Source organism: Gymnoscopelus braueri (genome assembly GCF_963280865.1).
Source record: "Gymnoscopelus braueri genome assembly, chromosome: 3".
Classification (NCBI taxonomy): Eukaryota; Metazoa; Chordata; class Actinopteri; order Myctophiformes; family Myctophidae; genus Gymnoscopelus; species Gymnoscopelus braueri.
The window spans coordinates 11,532,995-11,557,852 of record NC_137612.1 but is presented as its reverse complement, the minus strand read 5'-3'; the positions used below and the strand labels follow the sequence as shown (position 1 = coordinate 11,557,852).

General features: G+C 40.9%; 1 protein-coding gene across 2 annotated transcripts in view; it reads left to right on the top strand.

The window, feature by feature from the left end:
- celsr2 (cadherin, EGF LAG seven-pass G-type receptor 2) overlaps window positions 1–24,858 on the top strand; it is a 76,635-nt gene that overhangs the window by 11,518 nt on the left and 40,259 nt on the right. For both annotated transcript variants that reach the window (XM_080424778.1, XM_080424777.1), the window contains exon 2: window positions 13,496–14,209. In XM_080424778.1, coding sequence (XP_080280904.1) covers window positions 13,496–14,209 — 714 coding nt within the window. The remainder of the gene's footprint in view (window positions 1–13,495; window positions 14,210–24,858) is intronic.

Here is a 24,858-nt window from a genome sequence, read left to right as displayed (position 1 = left end):
CTTTCCAGGATTGAATGGTTTAACCCCCCCCCCCCTTGTGGCTGATAGGTTTGTAGTGGCACAGCTGCTTGCGTGGTACACACATGTTCTGTGTGTGTTTGTGTGTGTGAGTGTGTGTGTGTGTGTGTGTGTGTGTGTGTGTGTGTGTGTGTGTGTTTTTGATCGACTTGTGCCATCTGTAATCGGGCTGCATTTAATTCTCTGCGCGTTACTCACCTCCCACGACGGTGTTAGTCACCCTCGCAGGCTTGCTTGGAATGTTCGTAACACTTGTTTCTCTTTTTCTCTCCCTTTAAACATCACCTATCACCTTGATCCCCGTTTCTCTGTCCCTTTCTTTTTATTGGCCTGTCATCCATTTCTACTCTTCTCCTATCTTCCCGTGTCCATGGTTCTCACCCCTGCAACCTCCGCTGTTCCCTCCCATCATTTCAAGCTCCTCCACCTCCTCTTTCTTTTCTCCCCCCCTCTCTCCTTTGAGTGATGCCCCCCCCACCCCCCCTCTCCCTAGTGAAAGGAAGAATGCTTAGAGAAATGCTTTGTTAAGCACCCAGTTGTCATGGTGAACCCAGCAATGCTTGAGAAATTCCTTGTGGGTGGGGACAAGGGGTAAGGTCCCTTTTGTGAAATGAAGATTGGGGGGAGGGGCAGCACATAAAGTTCTAAAGTGCAACTGTCCCCCTCTTGCCTCTTTCTGGTGAAGTATGTGGTCTTTCTTTGGACCAGGAAAACTATAATGCTTGGAGTCACAGTGACCTGTCCTCCTGGCCGCTCTTTCACTGTGCCGTTTATAAATACTAACTCGGCCATAAGTCCACCAGTGGCTTTTTTTTTAGGTGAAAGCTGAAAATCTAGCCTTGTATTCTATTTTATGTTGTTGTTGCTATCAGGCAGAAACCTTGTATCTCCATATTTATTCCGTGATTTAATGTTCTGCTTCGTCAAACTAAAAATGTAGCAGAAATATTGGTTATGTCTGTGTTGGTTTTATATATAGTATAACCAATGAAAAGTATAAACAAGAGCTTGTGTGACTAAATAATGGATCCATGATTGGAGCACAGGTTCTTCTTTTTTCCATTTCCTGAAAAGTAACAGTTTTGGACGTACAAGGTTTCTACCCGACAGTGACGAAAAACAAGTGATATGACAGTGTTGTCTGAGGTCTTTGATTTGTGACATGGACACCTCCACAACCACAAGGGTATCTGATTCCCCGCCGTCGGCTTGTTTCTCAAAAGGAGAACATCTCCTTTGTGGGCCTTGTTCCTTGCTTGGTTGCATCGAAGGTCCGGATGAGTTTTGGGGGGCTGGCAGGTGGGGGGTGGTGGGTGGGAGTGGTATGACATCATTGCTGGGGGGGGGGTCATGTTTGGGATTAGCATTGGTGCATCGCTGGGGTTGAGGCCTCTGATGGCGTTTGCACATAATCTCAGGGTTGTCCTGTATTGTCCTCCACTATCTCAGCAGACAATGGGGACGGGGAACTTAGCGGGCTCTGTCTGGGATCACACCCCACTTTCTTTGTGCCTACTCATTTGCCCTGATGCTGTCTTTTAGGGAGTTTCACTGTGGTCTTATTAGTCAGCCATGCAGTATCCTGTTTACTGTATCGTCTGATGTGTGTACATGGGCTTTGTTTTGTGAACTAATCTACACTACAGTGAAACATTTCTTGAGTATGCGTAATGAAAACCCTTAGTACAATAAATGTTGTCTTCCTGTGCAATAAGTAATCAAACTAATTGATTTCAATGGAATATAAATTATTATCAATTAATAATCAATCCCTATTTTGGGATGCATTACAGGTGCAAAAGTTTCTAAAAGTTTCTTAAAAGTACAAAAATAGTGAAAATAAATTATCTAGATTTCAGTTATTTTCAAAAAAAAATTACACCATTGTGAGACAAAGTATAAAATAACTCTTAAGTGGTTAATCGATTTGTTGATATATTAAAGCAAATTAAATATAAGAAACACAATATCGAAAAAGTAATCGATAGAATTTAAGAAGATAATCGATAGATAAAGCCCTAAATAATAGTAAAGAAATAATGATATGTCTACAACATGTGTTTATGTTGTTACACTGTGACCAACACATACAGTATGCTCTATGTTCTGACACATAGCTGCATTGTAAGCTTACTGTGGTGATTTTACAGTGACCTGTGAATGAACTGTATTGGTTTTGTTCTACAGTCAGTGGTTTGGTCATTGTGGTAAGAGGTGTGACCAATGAGAGACAGTGAACCTCAGTGCATAGGAAGTGGCTACATGTAATAATCATAGGATGCCTGTGAGTTCTCTGAACAGATGGTTTCTGTTTTGTTTCTTACTGACTGAGCCAGCTTGAGGCAATTTTGTGATCTAGACGGGTTTGACATTTTAAGTTCATAATCCCACACTAAAGTTTGACATAATTCCCATATTTGTCTTCCCACAATATTTTTCTCTTAAGGGATTCAAACATAGGCTAACTGCATCATATGATTACATTTAATCATAATCATAATTATTACTTTATTTTAAATGTTCAAAGGGCTGTTACAAAGTGCTTAACAGAAAAATATACTATAGCACAACAACAACAACAAAAACAATTAAAACATAGAACACAAGACTCCATAAAACTAAAAGAGGAATAGAATTTATTACACAACAGATTTACTATGAAAGTGCCTCCCTGTAAAAGCAAGTTTTGAGAGGTTATTTTGAGAAGTACTTTATTTTGATCTTGACTTTGCTAGCCTCCGTTTCTCAGGTAGGGAGTTCCACAGCTGTGAGGCTGTAATGCTCGGTTACCTTTTTGTAATGAGGCGGGCTGTGGGAACAGTTAGAGGGTCCTACCGGATGAGTGCAGGCAGTGCCTAGCCTCACAGGGTGCAATTATATCTATGATATAGGTAGTAGCAAGGCCATGTAGGGCGTTAAAGTTTAAAATCAATTCTATACTTAACAGGTAGCCAGTGTAGCATTGCAGTGATGGGAGTGGTGATAATAATAAAGGGTCTTGCCCTTTGAAAGATGTTAAACGCCTGGAGATGGGAGATGGCCTTTAAGCTGATCCCAGAATACTGGGAATTACATTAATCCAGTCTTGACATAATTACTTTTTCAAGGTCTGCTTGAGATAAAACATGTTACATTTTACAGTCTTCCTAATTCGTAGAAAGAATCATTGTTGTACTACATTGGTGATTTGTATGTCAATACAAATTGTGGGCGGAGTGCTTAACGTTGGAGGACAGGTTCCCAAGTTTCTTTTTCAAGTCACCGGTCAGGTTAGTTTCAAGTTTCGTGACATCCAGCATTTTATATCAGAGAGACGTGTCACATGCCATAACATGAGAGAATTTGACTGTCATTACCAGTAAGCGGAATATAAAGTTGGGTGTTGTCCGCATAACAATGTAAATTAATATTATAGTTAATAGTCAGATCATCTAACCCAAGGGAAGTACCGTATATAAATAGACTCTAATATAGGACCAATAATTGACCCCTAGGGAATAGATACCACACGAGAGGGGCGGCTAGGGATAAGAAGAATTCTCCCGTTACAACAGAGAAAGATACGGAGTGAAACCAGAGCAGGGTCCTTAATGCCAACACAGTTTCCCAACCGTTAATCGAATGCTGAACTCAAATCTATCTGGATTAAAAATGAACAACCCTCAGAGTCAGCGGCGAGCTGTAAGTCATTGTAGGAACATTAATAAGAGCTGTTTATGTGCTGGGCATGTATTGATATTGCTCAAAGATACTACTGCCATTCAAATGTGAAATGAATTAAAACATTTTTGTTTATAGAAAAGGTAAGTTTGAAATTGGTCTAAAATGTATTAAAACGGGCCTGGGCCGTAGCGTGACGGTCCAGGCACCCTCCTAGGCTGCAATGCCAGCCTGACAGCGTGTCGCGGGTTCGACTCCCGTTCCCGACGACCTTTGCTGCGTCACCCCCCCATATCTCTCCCCATTTCCTGTCAGCCTACTTTCCCTATCCTTCTCTAAAATAAAGGCATAAAAAGCCCCCCAAAAAAAGATATTTAAAAAAAAAAAGGTTAAAACCAGAGGGTCAAGTTCGCTTGGTTTCTCGTGATTATTGCTTGAAATTCCCCAGAAAACAAATTGCCCACCCATTTCTTGTGGTTGGTGTTTTATTTTATTTTATTTAAGGTACGACATAGGTACTAAAACAAAGTAACAACATGCACAGTATGTTTTCTATACCGAATGAGTATTGGTATGCTTGAATAACAGTCTCATGCTTGGTCACTTCTCTGCATGCTAATGGCTCTTTACCATTGCGCTGACAGCAGTTTTCCTTTGATATGTAAATGTATTGATTTGAATGTGCAGATCCTCCTCTTTGGCTCGAAGCCCCTTCATGATAACCAAAGAATCTCTGGAATGCCCTGTTCTTATGGTTAGATAGAAAAGTTAATGTTTCACTGAGGATTGGTGTCTGTTTGCAGCTATACTCGCCAGTGGCCACAAATTATTACAAATACATTTTCTTCCAAGATTGTCAGCCTACGCTTCTGAGTGGTGAAACGGGTTGTCGTCTGCTCTATAAATCTTGTGAATCTTGTGAGTTTGACATTGAACCTACTGAAGCATTTCCTTTACTGGATTAAAAGATAGACTATCACGATGGGATCTAGTTTGTGTTGCGCATAAGGTTTGATTGGGGTGCAAAAAAGTATGCCTGTATTATTCTTTGCAAGAGCAGATGTCTATGAATATTTATTTCACTCTGCCTTTTTAATGACCGGGGGAAAAGGAAAGAGGCCACACACACACAGAACTCCACTACAGATATGATAATGGAACATTATGATGCTCAAAGTACTTTAATTTGATCTAAATGGCACTAATAATGTTGCTCAGATATGGATAACAGCAAATGTGCTGCGTGGGAGTTTAAAGCTCTCTATATTCACACCTTTTATCTGAGTGTGAAATCTGTAAGTGGGCTTGCTGTGATATATTAACTGCTTGTGTTAATTTGTTCTTAGTCTCATAGTGCAGCTATATTCCAACAATGGGACTAGCTTGTTAACCCCTTAACATGTTAACCTCTTGTGTGATTAAACGTTTTCAAGTTCATTCACTTCTACGCATATCTGCCAAACTTGTTTTTATATCATAGTATGTAAACGATAATATTTTGAAGGCTTCGATTATTAACCACTTAAGCCCTTTTTATACTTAGTCGTACGATGTGTTGTGTGCCAAAATATCCGATCTACAAGCTCTCAACGTGTTGCTTCGTGGCACGTTGTGAGCTTGTAGATCTGTTGAAAGTGGTTAACGGTGTTAGCATGCTGTGTTGTAGCTTCAGGCCATTATTAGGCGATCAGATTGTACCCAGGTTAGATAGACAAAAACATTGCACTACAGAGGATTACCAAGGGACTTCTGAGGGTGATATGGTGATGAGAGCCATTGTAAGGAGGTGGACACCTGGCAGGGGACATTGGTAGTATTTTATGTAGGAGGAGGGGGCATCAGCTTTAACCGTTGCTTGTTCTGTGGGGGGTCAAGAAGAGGGGAGTTGGCGGGGGGAGGAATGAAAAGGGAGAGAGAGGGGGGAGGGGGGCTATGAAGCGCATTTGTTTCCTCAACGCATAACCTCCAACTAAGCATCATTCTCCATTCAGGCTGCAGTGGGTTCAGCCTGTTTCATGTTTCATCCTTAGTTAATTCAAGCACTGCAGTGCATTCCCCAATGACATTTTAATATGTTCTCAAGGGCCGTTTTTCCTTTTGATCGTCGGGAATTCAAAAAAAAATTTTTTTAATTAAAGGAACACCAAACAGGGCATACATGACTGATTTAATGAACGAGAACTCTGATAAACATGATCTAGTAGTAAATAGATTTTTTTTCTCACGATCCCTGATCATTACAGTTTAACAATGAATAACAAGAGAAAAAAGCTAAAGTTCTGCTCTTTCATGCTTTAACCCAAATCGACCCTCATTAACTTCCGTAGAAGACTCGTACTTCTTTTGATGGAGTGCTCATTGAGTTGCAGCCCAGCCTGCTAATTGGTGCGAAGTTAAACCTGTTGTCCTCTACGGGGGTGGGTAAAACAGGTAAAACAGAACTGATTTCTGCAGGCAAACATTTTGATGCCCTCTGTGATGTTAGATGGATAGACAGATGCTGTGTGTCTATCATAAGACATGGACATATATTTATGTCCATGTATATTTATGTACACACACACACACACACACACACACACACACACACACACACACACACACACACACACACACACACACACACACACTGGAGGTACATGCATACATACAGTACATACATACATTGTATACAATGTTGTCACATTTGTGGTATGTATACAAGATCACACAAGTACATGTTTAGACAAGTGATCCTGTCACACACGGGTGTCTTGTATAATTTAGGGAACAGAGAACTGTGCGGGGAGTGTTGTCCAGCTTTATGGACTACAGCTTACCTCTCATCAAAGGTCCCAGTGTTGATGTGTCACAGACCGCAGTGTGGTTTACTTCAATGCCGTAATGAATAGGAACTGCGCAAGAGGCCGTAATCCTGTCAAGGTGATGGCAGAACAAAGCTGTTCTCTGACTCTGCTTCAGAAAGCGCAACCCCAAGTGTAATAAATTAGGCAGGGGTCATCTAAGGGCAAAGCAGAGTCCCAGTAATTAATGTATGCAATTGCCATGCTGTACCAAGGGCAACAGAAATTCACTTTAATTTAATCAAACGGTCTTATTGTCATCCCCAATGGGAGTGCGCTTCCAGGTCGAGCTGTGTGATTTGTTCTGATCATTGTGTGTAGACAGATGTGTTGTTCCTGTGTGTGAGTGCGGGACTCAACACTTGAGCGTTTGTCAGCAGCATGTAAACACGACAGTTTGCCAAGGGAGTCGCACTACTAGTACAATTGTTTGTTTTAACAGTTGCCATTCTTTTGTAAAGCTCCATGTGTAGACCGACCTGGCAGTGAGTGAGGGTTGTTGTGGCCATTCTGGTGTAATAGGCAAACGGTTGCCGCTTTTATAATGATATCAATATCTTGATGGTAAGAAATTTGATATCACCTCATTAACCTATTAAGACCGGGAACACGTCTGTGTAACCACTTAAACCATTATTTTATACTTATATATACAAGCTCATACAGAGTGCCGCGGTATGAGCTTGTAGATCTGCTATTTAAAAAAAAAAAAAATGAATAGCCAAATAAATCTAAAGTGACACAGATGTGTTCCCGGATTGAATGGGTTAAAAAAAAACATGCAGCAGTTTAGTGCAGAACTTTTCTGCGCGGCTTTCTAGCGAAAGCAGAAAGAATGCAAAGTCGACCAACGGCCTTTTCCCCTCTGAAGTGATATATTTAATTTATGACCTCTCCACTGATGTTAGGAATGGGACCCTGGCCTCACTACCCTTTGATCCAGTAGGTACTTAGTGCGTGTTGCACATACTGTAGTGTTCCTGTGTTGAACCCAGACAGGGGCTGCTATAAGCCACGTTCCCTACTCCAAAGTGTGGGCAGCCTTATGCAACGCACAACTGCCTTTGATGGAGCTTCTGTGTGCCCCATATCGCACAACGAGTATGCCTTGTTCATATTTAGCTTCCGTATGCGATGTCATCATCATCATGGGTCTGATGTATGGCCGCTGGGAGAGCCGCTTGAGGATGATTATGTATCTGTCTAGCATGGTGATGAATGGTATTTTCATAGTTGTCTCTATAATGTCTGTTCCCTCGCCACAATAAACCAGAGGTCGTTTTCTTTGTCTCGCCTGTCTCATCCGCACGTTTTGGAATATACACCGTGGACTGTATGTTAGTATTTAAATAGTCACTGTGTGACTATTTTATTGATTATAGAATTGAAATACTGGTGCCTTTTTATTATTAATAATAATAATAGTAATATATTTATTATTCATATACCTGATGTTGAAGCAATGTTAAATACATACTGCAATAGAAAAAACGGTATGATTTTTTTTTTTTAAATCAAACAAAATGTCAACATTTAAATTATGGAAAGGCACTATGAAAAAAGCAAGCATTCATAGGGCATGTATAAAATGTATGTGTTTACCTTGCTTACTGCAAGTCGCCCTGGACAAAGAGCGTCTGCTAAATGCCTAAATTGTAAATAAATAAATAATCAAAAATCACTATGGAAAGGACTTTGGATACCAGCACGTTTTAAGAAGTGACTTAAGAGAAGACACTATAGATGTATGTGGCACATATAGGCAAACGTCCTAGTTTTAATGACCTTTGTCTCATGTCGTCATCCAGTCTTATCTTTCTCCCACGTTGTTCCTGTCACTGACTGTCCAGTGAACAGAAATCGATGAGGCACACATTCCATGAACGTAATCTCTGAATAAAGCATGAAAGACTTGAATAATGCCGGTTAGCTTTGCCGGCTCTCAGCTGCAGGCAAGGTCAGTCCGTGGGATTGAGTGGTAGGAGGGCTTTTGTGTCTGATGTCTCTTTCTCTGTCAGCCATGTGCTCTCTGTGTCCGACATGCCTTTGTTGACATTTTTCTGGGCTCAAATTAGAGATGGAGCATCACCATGGCCTAATGAGGTCGTAATTATATTGAATGCTTCTAATTGCCTGTTTCAGCCTCTCTTTCTTCTGTTCTGGCTTTGATTTAACTCACTTTTTCCCTTCATCACCTTCAGCATTTACATACAGAAACTTCCTGTTTTCTTCCTTTGTCATGTTCAACATACAGTATAAAGTACATACAGAAACGTGATGTCACACACCATGTCGTTTTTTTCCTACGTCACCTTCAGCATTTACACACAGAATCTTCTTGGCACTCCCTGTTAGATTTTTGCACAGAATCATTCCAATTTTTTTTTTAGGATTCATAATTCATAAACGCTTGATGGTTGGAACTGGATTTCATCAATATTTATAAAAGCTGAGTTGTAACCTTAAGTTCTTAAATATTTTGTATTCTCTAAAAAGAAAGGGAAAAAACATACAGCAAAAAAATTATGCCCAGGTTGGTACTTTAAATGTGTGTGCTGCAGATACTCTAGGTTCTAGGATGACAAATATTATTTGACAGACCGTGATCATTTGACTTCTCTAAAAATGATCACTGCAGACCTAAAGGGCCTGGTGTTTATGCCTGTAACCTCACAGATAAGCCTTACTCCTTTCCTTTTGGTACCATGGTCTGTGTGAGTAATAAATGTCAGAATGTGTTTCCTATTCAGCTGAAGATGATTTCAGCTGCGGAAAAAGGACACATTTAGTGCAAATTTAAATCATTCAATAATTTCCCGAGGCAACATCTGCTTTCCTTTAACTTTAACATAATTGTCAAATGCTTATCTTTAATTTTCTCCTATTTTCGGATTTCTGGCCCCCAAACTGAAGGTATAGTATTTGTTGTTCTTATATCTGGCTGCTCTGCCAATGATGCCTGGCTCACCTACGGTCCTCACACACAATTCTGCCCTGGCTCTCTCTACAGTCTCAGTGTGAGTTTAATCCTCTCCTGGCACTACTTGTTAGCTACAGAGCGTTTTTGGCACCCGGAGGCCCAGAAATGGTCAAACAACCCGGCTTAAAGGAGTGTCACACTCCATTGCTGGCATGTTGTCTTGTAACCAAATAACCATCCTTCCTTTACTCTTTTCTTTTTGCCCATCAATCCCAATACACTATCCATTCCTTAAGCGGAGGCTCCTTCCCCATGGAAGGACCTGTTTGAAGAAGGATAGCCTGGTTTTCTTTTTAGAGGGGATTCTCCTCGCACACAATTTCCCAGCACCCATCTCACATTGAGCCCAACCCAATGCTCGGATAAAAGAATGTGAATTGGCAGAGAGGACATGATTAAGGCAATGTCTGTCCTCATACATGGCCTAACCTTTAAGAGTCCCTGTTCTGTAAGCAGTTTTTTTGGCTACTACCGCCGCAGAAAATCTATGGTCATGTGACTTGCTTGAACAAAGGGAAGTCTCAGAATATTAATTGGGCATAAAAAGAGTGGAATTTTGTTGCTTTGTGTGACTTTAAGGCATGTTTAGGTAGGTAGGGGTGTAACTACTCAACTGCATCGATTTGGAATGTTGGAATCGATTATAACATATGCAGTAACAGTATATATTTTGGCCAAAATAAATGATTATTTTAATTTATCTGAAGACTTTAAGGTCTCTGCAATAAGAAATGGCAAAAGACTACAGTTTTGCTCATTGGTCTGTAGGGGATTTAACTGCCTGTCTCACATGAAACTCAGCTCTTGACATGTGACATGTAATATGATTAGGATATGTCAGACCAATAATTGGACAAGGACAGATTTTAATTGCCCATAGAGCTCTCCTTGGTTTAGCATAATTTATGTCAGTATATTACTATTTCTACAGTTTTTAATTTAAATTGTAATCCTCAATTTGGATTTTATAGTTGCTTGTTGGCTTTACTAGATGTTTGGTGAAATCTTCTGCAATATCTTTGATTTAGCAACAAGCATTGACGATTTAAATGAATACTAAGTGAGCCAGTATACACAGCTCAGAATGAATGAAACATTTCTAAATGATCCAGCATGCCTGATCTTCAACCTTCAAAAATTCAAAACACAGAAGTCTGCTAAATGCATACATTTGAATTGTAAATAACAATTTTTATTTCCCAACTAAAATGAAAATGAAAATGAAATATTTAAACCAATCATTCACATCTGTAACATTTTCGTGTACACAGGTGTACCCAACTGTGTGTGTGTGTGTGTGTGTGTGTGTGTGTGTGTGTGTGTGTGTGTGTGTGTGTGTGTGTGTGTGTGTGTGTGTGTGTGTGTGTGTGTGTGTGTGTGTGTGTGTGTGTGTGTGTGTGTGTGTGTGTGTGAGAGAGCACGACGAACACTCGTGTCTGTGTTTGTTTGTTTGTTTGCATTCATGTGTGAGTGAGTGAAGCGACTCCCTCAGTCAGTCTGTCCTTTGATTGCCCGGCCTGTTTCCTCTGCCTTAAGGCCCTGTAGCGTTCTGGTGCTGGAGTGGCTTGACTGAGAGCAGCAGGATTAAAGCCGTGTCAGACATGGGTCTGCTCGGCTCTGCTCTTCTTGCTCTATCCCTCTCCTTTCCCCCTTTGGCACTTGGTGTTTAAACTTGCCCAGCGCCAGACAGAGATCCGGTAACTTTGGGCACTGCTGTTTGTTTGTGTGGGTTCTGTTCCACCAGGGCTTACGGGTTCTGTTCCCTGGACCGCTTCCAGAATCCCCAAAACAAAGCGTCCTATTGATTATCTTTGGGGGGGCGTGGAGGTGGAGGTTGAGGTTGAGGCTTGTTTTCATGACAGGTTTGATTTGATTAGATGCGTTTTGTGTTTGCCCCTCTGGCTTCAGCAGCAAAAGGAAGCCCGCAGGTCATCAGTGTAATAGGCAACAAATAGAATGTCACTCTTTGACCTCACTCCGTACGCACTAGTTTTGCCAAATGTGTCACAGAAAAATCTTTGGCATCTTTAGATTTGTTTTTGGACACTAGAGCAGTGGTTCTCAAACCTTTTTAATTTCAAGGACCCCCATAACTCAGAGTTTACAGATCTGATCTGTAAGGGTCCATTTAGAACCACCTCAACGAACCCTGGGGGTCTGATCATTAGCTCATCTTTAAACACACATTATATACAAACGTGTAAACCCCAAGATGATTCTGAAAGAGGCAGAATCTTTTAGGCTAGTGGTTTTTCAAATGTGGCAAAGAAAGGTATGCCTTGAAGTGAAAAGGAAGTAAGGAAAATTGGTGTTGAACGCCAATCTCCTCTTTAAATATTTATTATAATTACAGGTTTGGGACAAATATTACGCTTCACTGGACGGAAAACTAACATGACCTGAGTGAAATGATACAGGCCTATCGTGCTGCTAGAAGACTTTGCATAAGACTCTTGGCTGGAGCAGTTTGCAGAAGTTGTAAAAGACACAAATCTAACAACGATCTGTGCTTGTTAGCTACATACAAAACTTTTCTTTCTGTTCCTATTTATTTAAATGAGGCAGTCTGGGGTTCAGGTCTTCATTATAATTTTACTCTTCAGTAAGCAATCGCCTGAGTGCTCCAGGAAAAAGACTTGGCTGATATTTGCTGATAAGCAGTTTTTCCTTGTTATTGCCTTGATTTATAATGCAGAAACCAGGAGAGAATATCGGCTTAACAAAAAGTCATTGCTCCATGAAATTATAGGCATTGTATAACTGATGGCTGAGATATGCTTTGTCATCAAGGTAATGACAATGTAGATATACTGTATATAATAATACAAAATGTATCAAATCAAAATATACAATTAAAAAGATGTGTATTTAGTGGGACAACATCATTTCCTGGGGTTTCCTGGGGTTTCCGGATAAGGCAAGAATGTCTGTGAAGGGCGTGAAATTACTGTTTGGAAACTCGCAGTGTAGCCTATTGGTACTTTCTCTCAATCTTGGCATTTGGTGGTTAGCCGTCTTGGCTTCGGCTTGTAACAACAAACTTGGGGGAAAAAAACATCCCATTGTTTTGGGGTTTATGTGCAAACCCAAGTGTTTGACATTGAGCAAACAGTATTTTTTGTAGCTGTTTTAAATGGTTTTGCACTCATGCGTCATTAGGGGTCCCAGGAGATAGCAATTGCCACTCCTTAGCGTTCGCATTTAACCTAAAATGTTACGTTTTCCACATGTTTTGTCCACCACTTTGCAGATTAATCAGATCGGCTATAATGGCCATTGATTAGTAGTGCACCTGAGCTCTAAAATATTGTACATTTCTTTTTCGTATAATGTTCCTGTGCATTTAGGTTCCAATAGACTCATCATTGTGTCTAATAAACACAGTGTTGTCTATTGCTGCTTGCACATGACGCACCATACGTTGTCATTTGTGTGTGTGTGTGTGTGTGTGTGTGTGTGTGTGTGTGTGTGTGTGTGTGTGTGTGTGTGTGTGTGTGTGTGTGTGTGTGTGTGTGTGTGTGTGTGTGTGTGTGTGTGTGTGTGTGTGTGTGTGTGTGTGTGTGTGTGTGTGTGTGTGTGCGCACTACCAAAATTCGTAGGCCTATGTCCCTTTTTTGGCACCCCATGGTTGTTTCTGAAATGACACCTCTGAATTTAGATTAGGTCTCAAATTTGACCTTGTCTTCGTAATAACCCAGTGTTTTACATATATGGATGCATAAAATAATTGTGTGGTGATACATTGGAAGCGATGACAGTAGAAAAGAAGTATCTGCTATAGTGACCTTGATTTTCATTGGTCTCAAGTATAAATGAGCTATGAGGAAATCTTTTAAATGCATGTTCAATGTTCATGGAAGATTTGTGTGATTTAGGTGCTAGAAAATATTACTTCAAAGTCTTACAAGGTTATCATTTTTAATGATAAAATTTAAGTTAATTGGATGAAAAGTATTAATTTCACATTTCCCGTTCCTTCCTTGCTTCCATTCAGATGGAGTCCATTCCGTGTCGGCCCAGTGTCTCCTCCAGGTGACCATCATCACAGACGAGATGCTGTCCAACAGCATAACGCTGCGGCTCGCCAACACCTCCCAGGAGCACTTCCTGTCCCTGCTGCTCGCCCAGTTCCTGGACGGGGTGGCGTGCGTCCTCTCTGCCGCCCGTGAGGACGTGGTGGTGTTCAACATCCAAGACGACACCGACGTCAGCGCGCGCATCCTCAACGTCAGCCTGTCCGTGGCCGTGCCCACCGCTGGAGATCCCGCCCACCGGCCCGGAGGCGCTAACCGAGGGGGCGAGCGGCCCGGCAGAGGGGTCGAAGGCGGCGCCGCCGAGGCGGAGTTCTTTGGCTCGGAGGAGCTTCAGGAGAGGCTGTATTTGAATCGCAGCCTGCTGGCGCGCATCTCCTCCCAGCAGGTGCTGCCCTTCGACGACAACATCTGCCTGCGCGAGCCCTGCGAGAATTACATGAAGTGCGTGTCGGTGCTGAAGTTCGACAGCCTGGCGCCGTTTGTCTCGTCCGACACCATCCTGTTCCGACCCATCCACCCGATCGCCGGGCTGCGGTGCCGCTGTCCCACCGGCTTCACGGGGGACTACTGCGAGACGGAGATCGACCTGTGCTACTCCAAACCCTGTGGAGCTCACGGCGTGTGCCGTAGCAGAGAGGGAGGCTACACGTGCGAGTGCTTTGCCGACTACACAGGTGAGAGAACACTCAAATTGGCTTTAAGCCTTTAACTGGTGGTTTTTATGGTCAGTGTGATCTCAAGGTTGCTTGGCCGATTTCAGAATCCATGGGATAGTTCCCATGGATTCCAGCCAGGGGCTGGAAATCAAAGCAAGAATCAAGGAGAAGGTAAAACATCCGCACACTGGTTTAAAGCTCCCAAAAGCGATTGTATTAATGGTGCAACATCTTCATCAGGCAAATATCTGCCTGATGAAGACCTATACGGTCGAAACGTTGTGCCATTAATAAAATACGTTTTGTGAGCTTTAAACCAGTGTGCGGATGTTTTACCTTCTCCCAGAATCTATGGGATGCCATTGAAAAGCACAGTTGTTCTGAAATGTGATAAGAACAAGATGAAATGATTGAACAAGATGTAGAAAAGAACTCCTACTCAGACATTGGTTTGCTTCCCTTGACTACGGTCCCATGGGACCTTGAACGCCTCCACTCACTGTCACCTCTCCGATGTTTATTGAATGCGTCCATTTACAAGAGAGGAAAGGATTTGACACAATGATGACCCCGGTTGTGCACTGTGCAGACAGATGCGGAGTGATGAGTTATTGATTTTATAGACTCACACAAGTCAGTCTCTAAACACTTTGTTTAGCGGCTGTACTCGCCGCCATTCTAGTAACTACTGTGCATGTAGAAGACATGGGTAGGCAGAGATCTCAATCGTCTGGCATCGCAAGACTATTGATTTTGTAATCCTGGTTCCAGTCAGCCATAGCATAAATGTTTTCCTACACATGCAGCGCCTAGATATCAGTTAACAACATAAAAAAACATGTGTGTTACTGACCCCTTGAATTGATACTGGGAGCAACAATCATCTAAACTGCTGTATGTTCAGTTATATTGCAGGGTGGAAAAAGTTCAAATGGAAGGCAACTCTGCCCCTTATTATTTACTGCTAGTTGAGTAATGTAGTTCACAGCGTGCCAAATTTGAAAATAAATCTTTAAGCTATAATATTTATTTTAAACAAATAGCCTATTTCAAATCTTCTCATGGTTACCAATGCATCTGAGAGCTCCAAAGATATCTATTTGCACCTGTCAAACTTATTCAGTAATCTTTCTGCACGCATACATATTTACCCAACCACAGCTGATCAGTCCTTTAAGAGTGATGTGTCTCAGAGCAAAGGGCTGATTGGTCATCGCAGCGTGATAAATAATGTACTGTAGCAATGCGCTCATTCCTTCTTGCAGCCCTTCCTAAAGGCCAGACCCCTGCAGAGGGAGCAGCATTTTTGTATTGCGTGCTAGACTGGATACGACAAAACCAATAGCAATTTAACTGTCCAGAGGAGAATCTCTGAGAGCAATAAGGAAATTATGAATTATGGATGGCTACAGATGGAGAGCGTCTCTTGTAACCACCCCCAAAGCACTACACACACACACACACACACACACACACACACACACACACACACACACACACACACACACACACACACACACACACACACACACACACACACACACACACACACACACACACCCTAGTGAAATAAAAATTGCAGTGGATAAAAAGTACCAAAGCAAAAAAAAACACAGATATACAGATTAGACAGATAAAAGGTTGATGCTGCTGGAGAATGTTCTGAGGCTCCATATTTAGAAAATAACAAGGCACTTTGATGTGATGTGATGTATTGCTGAGGCACAACTGCTAACACTCTGCTATAGTGGTTAAATTAGGCTTTGTTAACTGAGAGTGGTTTAACTGGGTATGTCGTGTGGCCTTTGGTCTACAAATTATGCACTTAGACACCTCAAGGTACTGAAGATTGTGTTTCACTCTGGTTATGGTCGAGGGAAAGGGTAGTGGAGAAGGGGGAGGGAATTCATATATGCTAATATGTGTGAATATCACAGTATTTTCCCCGCTCTTTGTTGAGGGGTTATGTAGGTCAAACTCAGATTTTCGTTTCTTTTTCGAGTCGTTCTTTCTTATTAGACTTATTATTAGTCTTCTTTGAAGCTGTGTAGTGGTTTTATTACACACACTCCATATCTAGTGTTGTAATTAGTCTAAATGCGATCTTGTAAAGTAGCAGTACACCACTACTTTATAATATGTAGCCATTTAGTGTGATTGTAACTTAACTGTGTACCCATTTAGACCTGAGGCCGATTCTAAAAAAGCCTTCTAAATCCTGACCAAAGTTTTCTGAAAAACTAATAATAATATAATACAAATATTTATTCAAAGATTACAAGAAATGTATGTTGCTATATACTGTACATAGCAACAAGAACCACAAAAGGGGTTCCCGTCTTGAAAGGTATAGTTACAAATATGGGTTTCCCCCCAAAAGGGGTTAAACACGTAAGCCCTATCGTTGCACGATAGGGCAGGAAAATAGCCAATCTACAAGCTCACAACGCATTGCATCACAACGAGCTTGTAAATCGTCTATTTCTGCAATTTTTTAAAAATGCCCGAAATGGTGATACCCGATTGAAAGATTAAAATGTGCAATGCATACCAGTCCTTTTGAGTGCCGACCAACAGTAAAAGACTCGTAAACGTAAAGGTAGTTGCACACTCGTAACTTAAATGAAAAGTTGAATGAATGAACCTAGCCTGATACCAGAGTCATAGCTTCTGTTCTAGTCTAGGACCACATACCATGTTATTACTAGATGAATGATCTATTCAACTAACCTCAACAATGGCAGTCCCTTTTCCTTTTTTTAAATAGAAATTGAGTAGGTAGGTACATTGATAAAGTTATTGGGATGTTCTCGGGAGGTCTTATCAAATGTGGTTTCCATTATATCATGTCAATTTCTTGATTACATCTTTTTTGATTAATATTATGCCCAAATGTTTTGTAGTGTGGGCTTGCACTAAGGGGGAAAAAAACATCTAATGTAACTTGTTAGACATGGGATAAACACCCAGCAGAACAATTAATCTGGAAATCTGCAAAACACCCCTCATATTAACATATTAAGCTCCTTTCAGGCCACAGCTTGGCAGTTTGTCACTTCTGCTTGTAATAAATAAATACAGCTTGCAGGTTCTGGTGTCACCTGACCTGACTATCAGAGCCAGGCTCCTTCCATCATAGAGCATTACACTGGCTCTATCAGAACCAGGTTCCTTACACCATAGAGCATTACACTGGCGGTGTTTCCCACCATAGAGCAGTGTTTCCCAACCTCGAGTATGGGCCCCCCTTGTAAGTAAGTGAGTAACCTTACAGAGCCATGAGGCCCATAGGTCAGAAGCCTATCTCTTGTTTCTGTAGCGTAAGGTGGATTGAGGTACAAGTACATCCCTCAGACATGATGTAGAAGTACACCCACTGGACCTGGCGCCAGTACAGTATGTCGCAGGGACTTACCCCTAATCCAACCCTTGATGCTGAGTGCCAAGCAGGGAGGCATTGGGTACCATTTCTTATAGTCTTTGGTATGACTCGGCCAGGGGATTGAACGCAGACCTCCCATTTTTGGGGTGGCCACTCTAACCACAAGGCCACTGAGCTGGCCCCTTTGGGGGGGCATGAGGCCATGTCTATTTGGAGGTAGTCCAAAACTTTAAACATGTAGCATAAAATCATAACTTGTATTTTTAGGTCATTATATTGTCAAACATTTTACTTTTTTTTTAATTGCAAAAATTGCATATCTACAAGCTCACAACGCATCACGGCACGTTGTGAGCTTGTAGATCTGCTTTCCCCCCACACTATTCGTGTAAGTACATAGGGCTTAAAGGAGTAGCTTCACCCAAAAAATTACTTATTTTCTATCAATTGCACACCCCATGAATTCATGGAGATTCTTTTGTTTTTTCCTGAGCCAATAATTTGATGACCGGCGGAGTCACCGGTAGGGTCTCCTAAGAGTCTCATACCGGAGAGGGCGGAGACTCCGGCGGTCATCAAATTATTGGCTCAGGAATGCGACAAAAACAAAACAATCTCCAAGGCTTCATGTGGTGTGTAATTGATAGGTGTTACCAAGGATACGACGCCCAGGATGAAGATCGGCTAATTTAGCCAACGCCCGTGTGACGTCACAGCATGATGTCATGACATCTCTAGAGATAAATACTGGCATTGAACGGAAATAGATTCGGAATGGATTATTTCTACCACAGGAGACAAGTTTTATTAGTTAATTATATCAGTTAATCAGATATCACCATATATTTGATACCAAGCATATACTTGACTGCCAAGGAAGAAGAACTCTATTTCCAAACCACTGGTCAGGGGATATTAGCAGAAAGATTTCCAATCTTGGAATACATTCCTTACCAAAAAAAATCTTCACCAATGTGTTTGTAAAGGTGTCTAGTAACACATCTCACAAAGACTGAAATTCAGTTTCCCTAGGATAATTTTTGACAGCTGCTGAAAGTTGGGGTACCCACCATTTCCCTGCATTTCCATGCAGGGCAAAAACAATCAAATCTTAATTCTGTTTTAAGTAGCATGTGAGGGGTCAAACTAGGGTGTTTTTATGATTCTGAATCCATTGCAAGTATTTGTTTTGCACCAAAACCACTCCTTGGGCTAAAAACAGCCCAATCTCAATGGGCTTTTTACACAAAAAGTATACCTGGACAAGGATGGCTATGGCCGTTTTACAAACACATTGGTGAAGATTTTTTTTGGTAAGGAATTTATTCCAAGATTGGAAATCTTTCTGCTAATATCCCCTGACTAATTGAGCCTTATAACCTCAACCTCCAGAAAGAAGAAAAGAAGCAAGGAACATACCTCTATCTTGCTTCTATCTTGACTCAAGCGTGACGACGCTCGACCCCCCATTAACCAGTCCTACGGATATATATAATATAATACAAGAAAATAATATTGTCAATACAATAGGAAATAAGTAATTTTTTTGGTCAACTACTCCTTTAAATGGTTAATATGTCTGAAAAACACAACGTGCGTGCGTGCACGTATGGGGGGGGGTCTCTGCTTTTGGCCAGATATAAGAAGGGGGGTTCCAAGGAAAAACGGTTGGGAAGCACTTCCATAGAGCATTCCATCATAGAGCATTCCAATATGGCTTGCCAAAGAAATTAATCTGCCAGTGCCCTGTTCCATAAGAAATACAGGCTGAGATAAATTTCCTTCTAGATTGTGACACATATCTCCCCGTTTATCAAACATTGTCAAGAACCAAACATTCAAGATACAGATTTAACCACTTAAACCCCAGCATCCGTACTGTGGCGAAAGCTTTCGCTGAAAATAGCAGATTGACAAGCTCACAACCTCGTTGTGTCGCATTGTGAGCTTGTCGATTGGCTATTTTCAGCGAAAGCTTTCCCCACAATAACAGAAAACAGAAAAGACACTAGAATAGAGCCCTGAGGGACTCCCCATATGGGGTTTAAGTGGTTAATTGGGAGAAAATGCTGATGATACTATACTGTATAGAACAAGCAGGTTGATAGTGGTATAGCAGCAAGTTTATTTCTAAAACATATAGACTCACAAAGATAATCCCTCTCAATCATCACTTGTGGCCTTATGAAAGTGCGTGGTACAGTGGCCGTGTCTAAATCTGCAGAGACCCTTCACTGTGCCTATGTTTTCTTATCTGACTGGTTCCGGATGTTTCTGCCAGTGCCCGTCAACCTTGGGGCAGTAGGTGTGCACTATTGGTGTCTTTGAGCCAGAGAAGAGGAGCCAACTTAGAATGTTGTGTTTATAAACCGCAACCCACAAATCCTACTTCAGCAACATTTTAATCAGAAATTCTGCTTCAGTGAAGTAGCAGATGTATGTAGTTTTAGTTCAAAATGGTCTTGACACCACACCAACACAGGAGAATTATCTTAATCAACATCCATTAGATTGGACACAGATGTCATTATTTTCTTAGTTTCAATATGCTACCACCAAAGAACCAGAATTAATTTTGTCACAGTCAGTCACACATGCTTTTTTCTCTTTTCTTGTTGATGATATAGGATGTCTCTCAATTATCCTGTCTGCTTCTTTCTATTTGTTCCAACAAGGTCATTCAGTCATGTTGAAAACGACCGCTTTTATTTGATGGATTTTCCTCTGTAATCTACATCTCCCACTGTTCTGCCTCAGTGAGTGTTGAATTCACCGTTCTCCCCACTGTGCTCAGTGCCTAAGTATGTTGGACTCAATTACTCGGTGTGTGTGTGTGTGTGTGTGTGTGTGTGTGTGGGGGTGTGTGTGTGTGTGGGGGTGTGTGTGTGTGTGTGTGTGTGTGTGTGTGTGTGTGTGTGCATGCGCTCGTGCATGTGTGACTGTGCGTATGTTAAATTGCTCACTCCATGTGGGAGGGTGGGTAAGTACGTGCTGAATAGCTGTGATCATATGTGCATAGAATGTTGTGCTGTGTGTGTGTGTGTGTGTGTGTGTGTGTGTGTGTGTGTGTGTGTGTGTGTGTGTGTGTGTGTGTGTGTGTGTGTGTGTGTGTGTGTGTGTGTGTGTGTGTGTGTGTGTGTGTGTGTGTGTGTGTGTGTGTGTGTGTGTGTGTGCGTGCATGTACGTGATGCAGAACTGTTGGCCCGTAGGCGTTGCCAGATGGCGGTTGAGTTGAAAAGCGAGGAAAATCTATCAAGAGAAGAAGAAATGTTCATAATGACATATATAGTGAATGATCAAACATGTCTGAGTCAGTCTGCATGTAGATAGACGACCCAGACTGAATAACCCTTCGCTAACCTACATTTTGGTCTTATATACTGTAGCTGTTTTTCTCAACATATCCCCAAGGCGGGTAGATGAAATTATTCTGACTGTTGACTGTTATCATATTGCATATGCCCATAGCAATATTTCATCAGCGTACCGCCAACTTCTACATGGCCGTGTCTAATGGCCTCTGGTTATGTATTATTAAGTTAAATAAAATGCATGAATGCACTTCTAGCTTACTCTAGGAATGTATATCACACTATGGAATGGCAGTGTGTGCACCACACCACCACTAAACATTATGTTTCATTTGAATAACTAAACTAAACATACTGTAAGCTTACACACTGGCATAGTGACACTTTAACCACTAAGCCCCTATATGTATACGGTAATCGTCTTTTGGAACATTTTTGAAAATGTTCGCCTATAATGACATACCCAAAATCTTCTTTGTGCTTGAGCTTCCAATTTACCCCCCTCCTCTATCACGTGTGCCAACTGACCTTCGTCATGATAACATGATGGAATCACAGATACATTTATAAAAGTAATGGGTCGTCGCACTCAGAGTGGCAAGAGTGAGTTGACTTTTTCATTATTTTGTACATGTCTCTAAAATGAACAAACGTTTCGTCTGTCCAGCCTTCGTCAGTGTCAACTCACTGGCGTGGTGGTAGCAAAAAGTTTATTTATAAGAATCACAGATACAGAATGTCCTCTTCTGTCTGTGTGTGTGTGTGTGTGTGTGTGTGTGTCTGTCTCTCTATCTCTCCCTCTCTCTCTCTCTCTCTGTATCTCTGTCGAGTCTCTGTTGAGTAAAAGTACAAAAGTATTGGTATCAAAATGTACTTAAAAAAGTACTCATTATGCAGAATGTCCCATTTCACAAGTTTTCAAATCTTTTGAAAATAGCAGATCTACAAGCTCACAATGCATTGCGATGCGACGCATTGTGAGCTTCTAGATCGGTTATTTTCAAATGGCCAAAATGTATATAGGCCTGAAGTGTTTGATGTATGTTTTGTAATAATTATCAAAATCTACAAAGTAACTAGTAACTAATATTTTCAAATAAATGTAGTGGAGTAAAAGTTCAATATTTGGATCCGAGATGTAGTGGAGTAGAAGTAAAAGTATTGGAAATTGGAAATACTCAAGTAAAGTACAAATACCTCAAAATTGTACTTAAAGTACAGTACTTAAGTAAATGTACTTAGTTACTTTCCACCACTGTTAGCGGGTGCGCTGTGAGTCAAAGGTGGCATGAGCACATCGGACCTGGTCAGCTGTGACGTGTACCCAGCTGGTCTAACTGTACAGTTTTGTGTCCTGTCCTCACATTTCACTATAACAGAAAAGGTGCTGGGGTTAGGATAGGAAAAGCCCTGTCAGTTATAGTGCGAGCCAGAGCGACCCAGTCTCGGGTTCCCAGAGCTCAGTGTTGTCACGTTGCCCTCAGGGGTGTTCTGCCACACTACTACACTGTGGAGAGGAGATGATGCTTTTCTGTTACTTAGCAGCCTCAGAAACATGTGCTTCTCCATGTCCACTGTGGGGTGAATTGTACACAGTGTAGAGACCACTGTTTCCCAAACAAACTACTACTACTACATTTAAAAAATAAATATTTTATTACAAAAGATTGAAAAAGGTTAAACAACAAAATCACAACTTTTTATCAATTAAAAATTCCAATATTTTTCTAAGTACTTCATGAATAAAAGCAAAAAATCTAATATTTCCATAAAATTAAAAAGGTTTTAAAGTAGTGAAAATAGCAGATCTACAAGCTCATGTTGTTACCCATGCAGTAGAGCTTACATTTCTCCTTTTATCCAGCAATAATGTCCCTATTATTTAAATAAATAATTGCCTCATTTTGAAATGAAATTCTCAATCAGTTCCCTCATCAATAATGTAGTTTGTGGGAGAAAAATGCTTGATTCAATGGCACAATATTTGAAAAATCCTATTAAGTAAATCAATATCTAGGACCTTAAGAAACCATAGAGGTCATGCTGGTCCACAAACCAGTGTGATCTCTTGAAGACCCCTGTTCATTTTGCTAGCCTTAATGATTAATGCTGACAATAAACAGTGTGGAGGTTGGGAGGACAGACTTGGAAGAGCTGCAAGTAGAGCAGAGGAAACGCTGCTTAAATAATTGATCGGCGTTCAGTGGAGTTGTGACTATAAGCTGACATGCGCTCCTCCCCACCTTGCAGTCACAGTGCCGCTCACCTAGCAACCCAGAGCCAGTGTTGCCAGATTCTGCAAGAGAAATAAGCAACCAGGTCTATGAAAACAAGCCCAAAAGAAGCGACTATATGCCAAATGAGCACTTTAAACCTATACATCGGCTATTTGAAAATAGCTACAAGCTCACAATGCGTTGCGATGCGACGCGTTGTAAAGAAATTATTGGAAAAAAGTGACAAAATGTGGAACATTTTTCTAACATTTTAACAACACAAATCTGTTACGGGGCACAAAATATTCTCAGATGGGGGTCCGTGGACAAATATATTAATTTGGGGGGTCCTTGACATGAAAATGGTTGAGAACCACTGGGTTAAACAACATTTAGGAAACAAGCCAAAATAAGCAACTACACTTTAGAAACAAGCCCAAAAAACCCGCAACTACCAATATTTACAAGCAACTTGGCAGAAAAACTAGTCCAAAGTCGCTATAATAAGTGGACATGGCAACACTGCCCAGAGCTGCTGTTCCACAGCCATGCACCTGTGACAGGAGGGGCTCTCCCAGAGGAATCTCCAACTGAGAAAAACACACACTGTGGCTCTCCCAGTTTACAGTCAAGACAACAGCGCTTTGTGAGGGTGTCAACAGGGAGCAGACCAGATACTTAACTTCTGTTAAGTTTCTATGCATTCTCTCGAAACTAGAATCCTGCTTGCATACAATACAGTTTAATATTATGCATATTCCAGGGTAAAAACACATTTGAATTGGAGCATTTTATTTTAGTTATGCATTACACATTCATAAAAGCCATCAAGTCTTGCTTCTTTTTCTTCTTCGGAGTCTGACCATCCCAGTGTCTTAAAAGAAAAACAACAAGGTTTGACCACTCAGATTCAAACTTTCAAAGTCCACTTTCAAAGGTCGAAAATAATGATTTTTTTGTTCAGTTAGTCAAATTTAGTTTTCATATATTTTGCTTCCATTACTTGGAAACTTTCATAATATGCACACAGTTGTTACCAGTAACAGATTATAGTTTGTTTTTATGATTTTATAAAACCGTTGCCAGGTAAACAAACATTTAAATTTGTAATGCCAATTTTCTCAAAATGTTAAATTGTCCTCATACTGCTTTCTACTTGGAAGCTAAAAACGTTCGGAGGGATTTTCTGTATATATATTTTCTGTTAACATTTTTTGTGGCATTATATTTTTTGTGTATTTTAACATAATTTAATTAAAAGCCTGACAAAAAACCTCTGTAGATTACCAACCAATACGTTATTGATCACATTAAAAGAAACCATAATGTTCTGACCTCATCTATTAAGTCAATAATATGTTTTACATACAGTAATATGCAAATTGGTGCACATCATTTGTGTAAGTTAATGGGGGGCACTAAAACTAACAATACAAAAAAATAAATAATAATAATTCTGATAGGACAGGAATAGTTTTTTTTTGCCTATTCACCTGTAGTACCTTAGTTTAAAGAGACAGAATAAGCTTGTTGCTGAGAGCAAGTGGCTGAATTATTTACCAGAAAGCTGTAAGGTACTTTGTTTTCTGTCCGACTGGAAGTTATTGCTTGTAAACGCTCAACATTGGGAAGAAAACGCTAACACATTGCCATGGTTTGCTGGAGTACAGTGGCAGATTAGAAGCTGCATGTTGTTGGTTTGTAGCATAATGGAGCCTTTTAATCACTGCCGTTGAAATCAAATTTATGTTAGCAAAT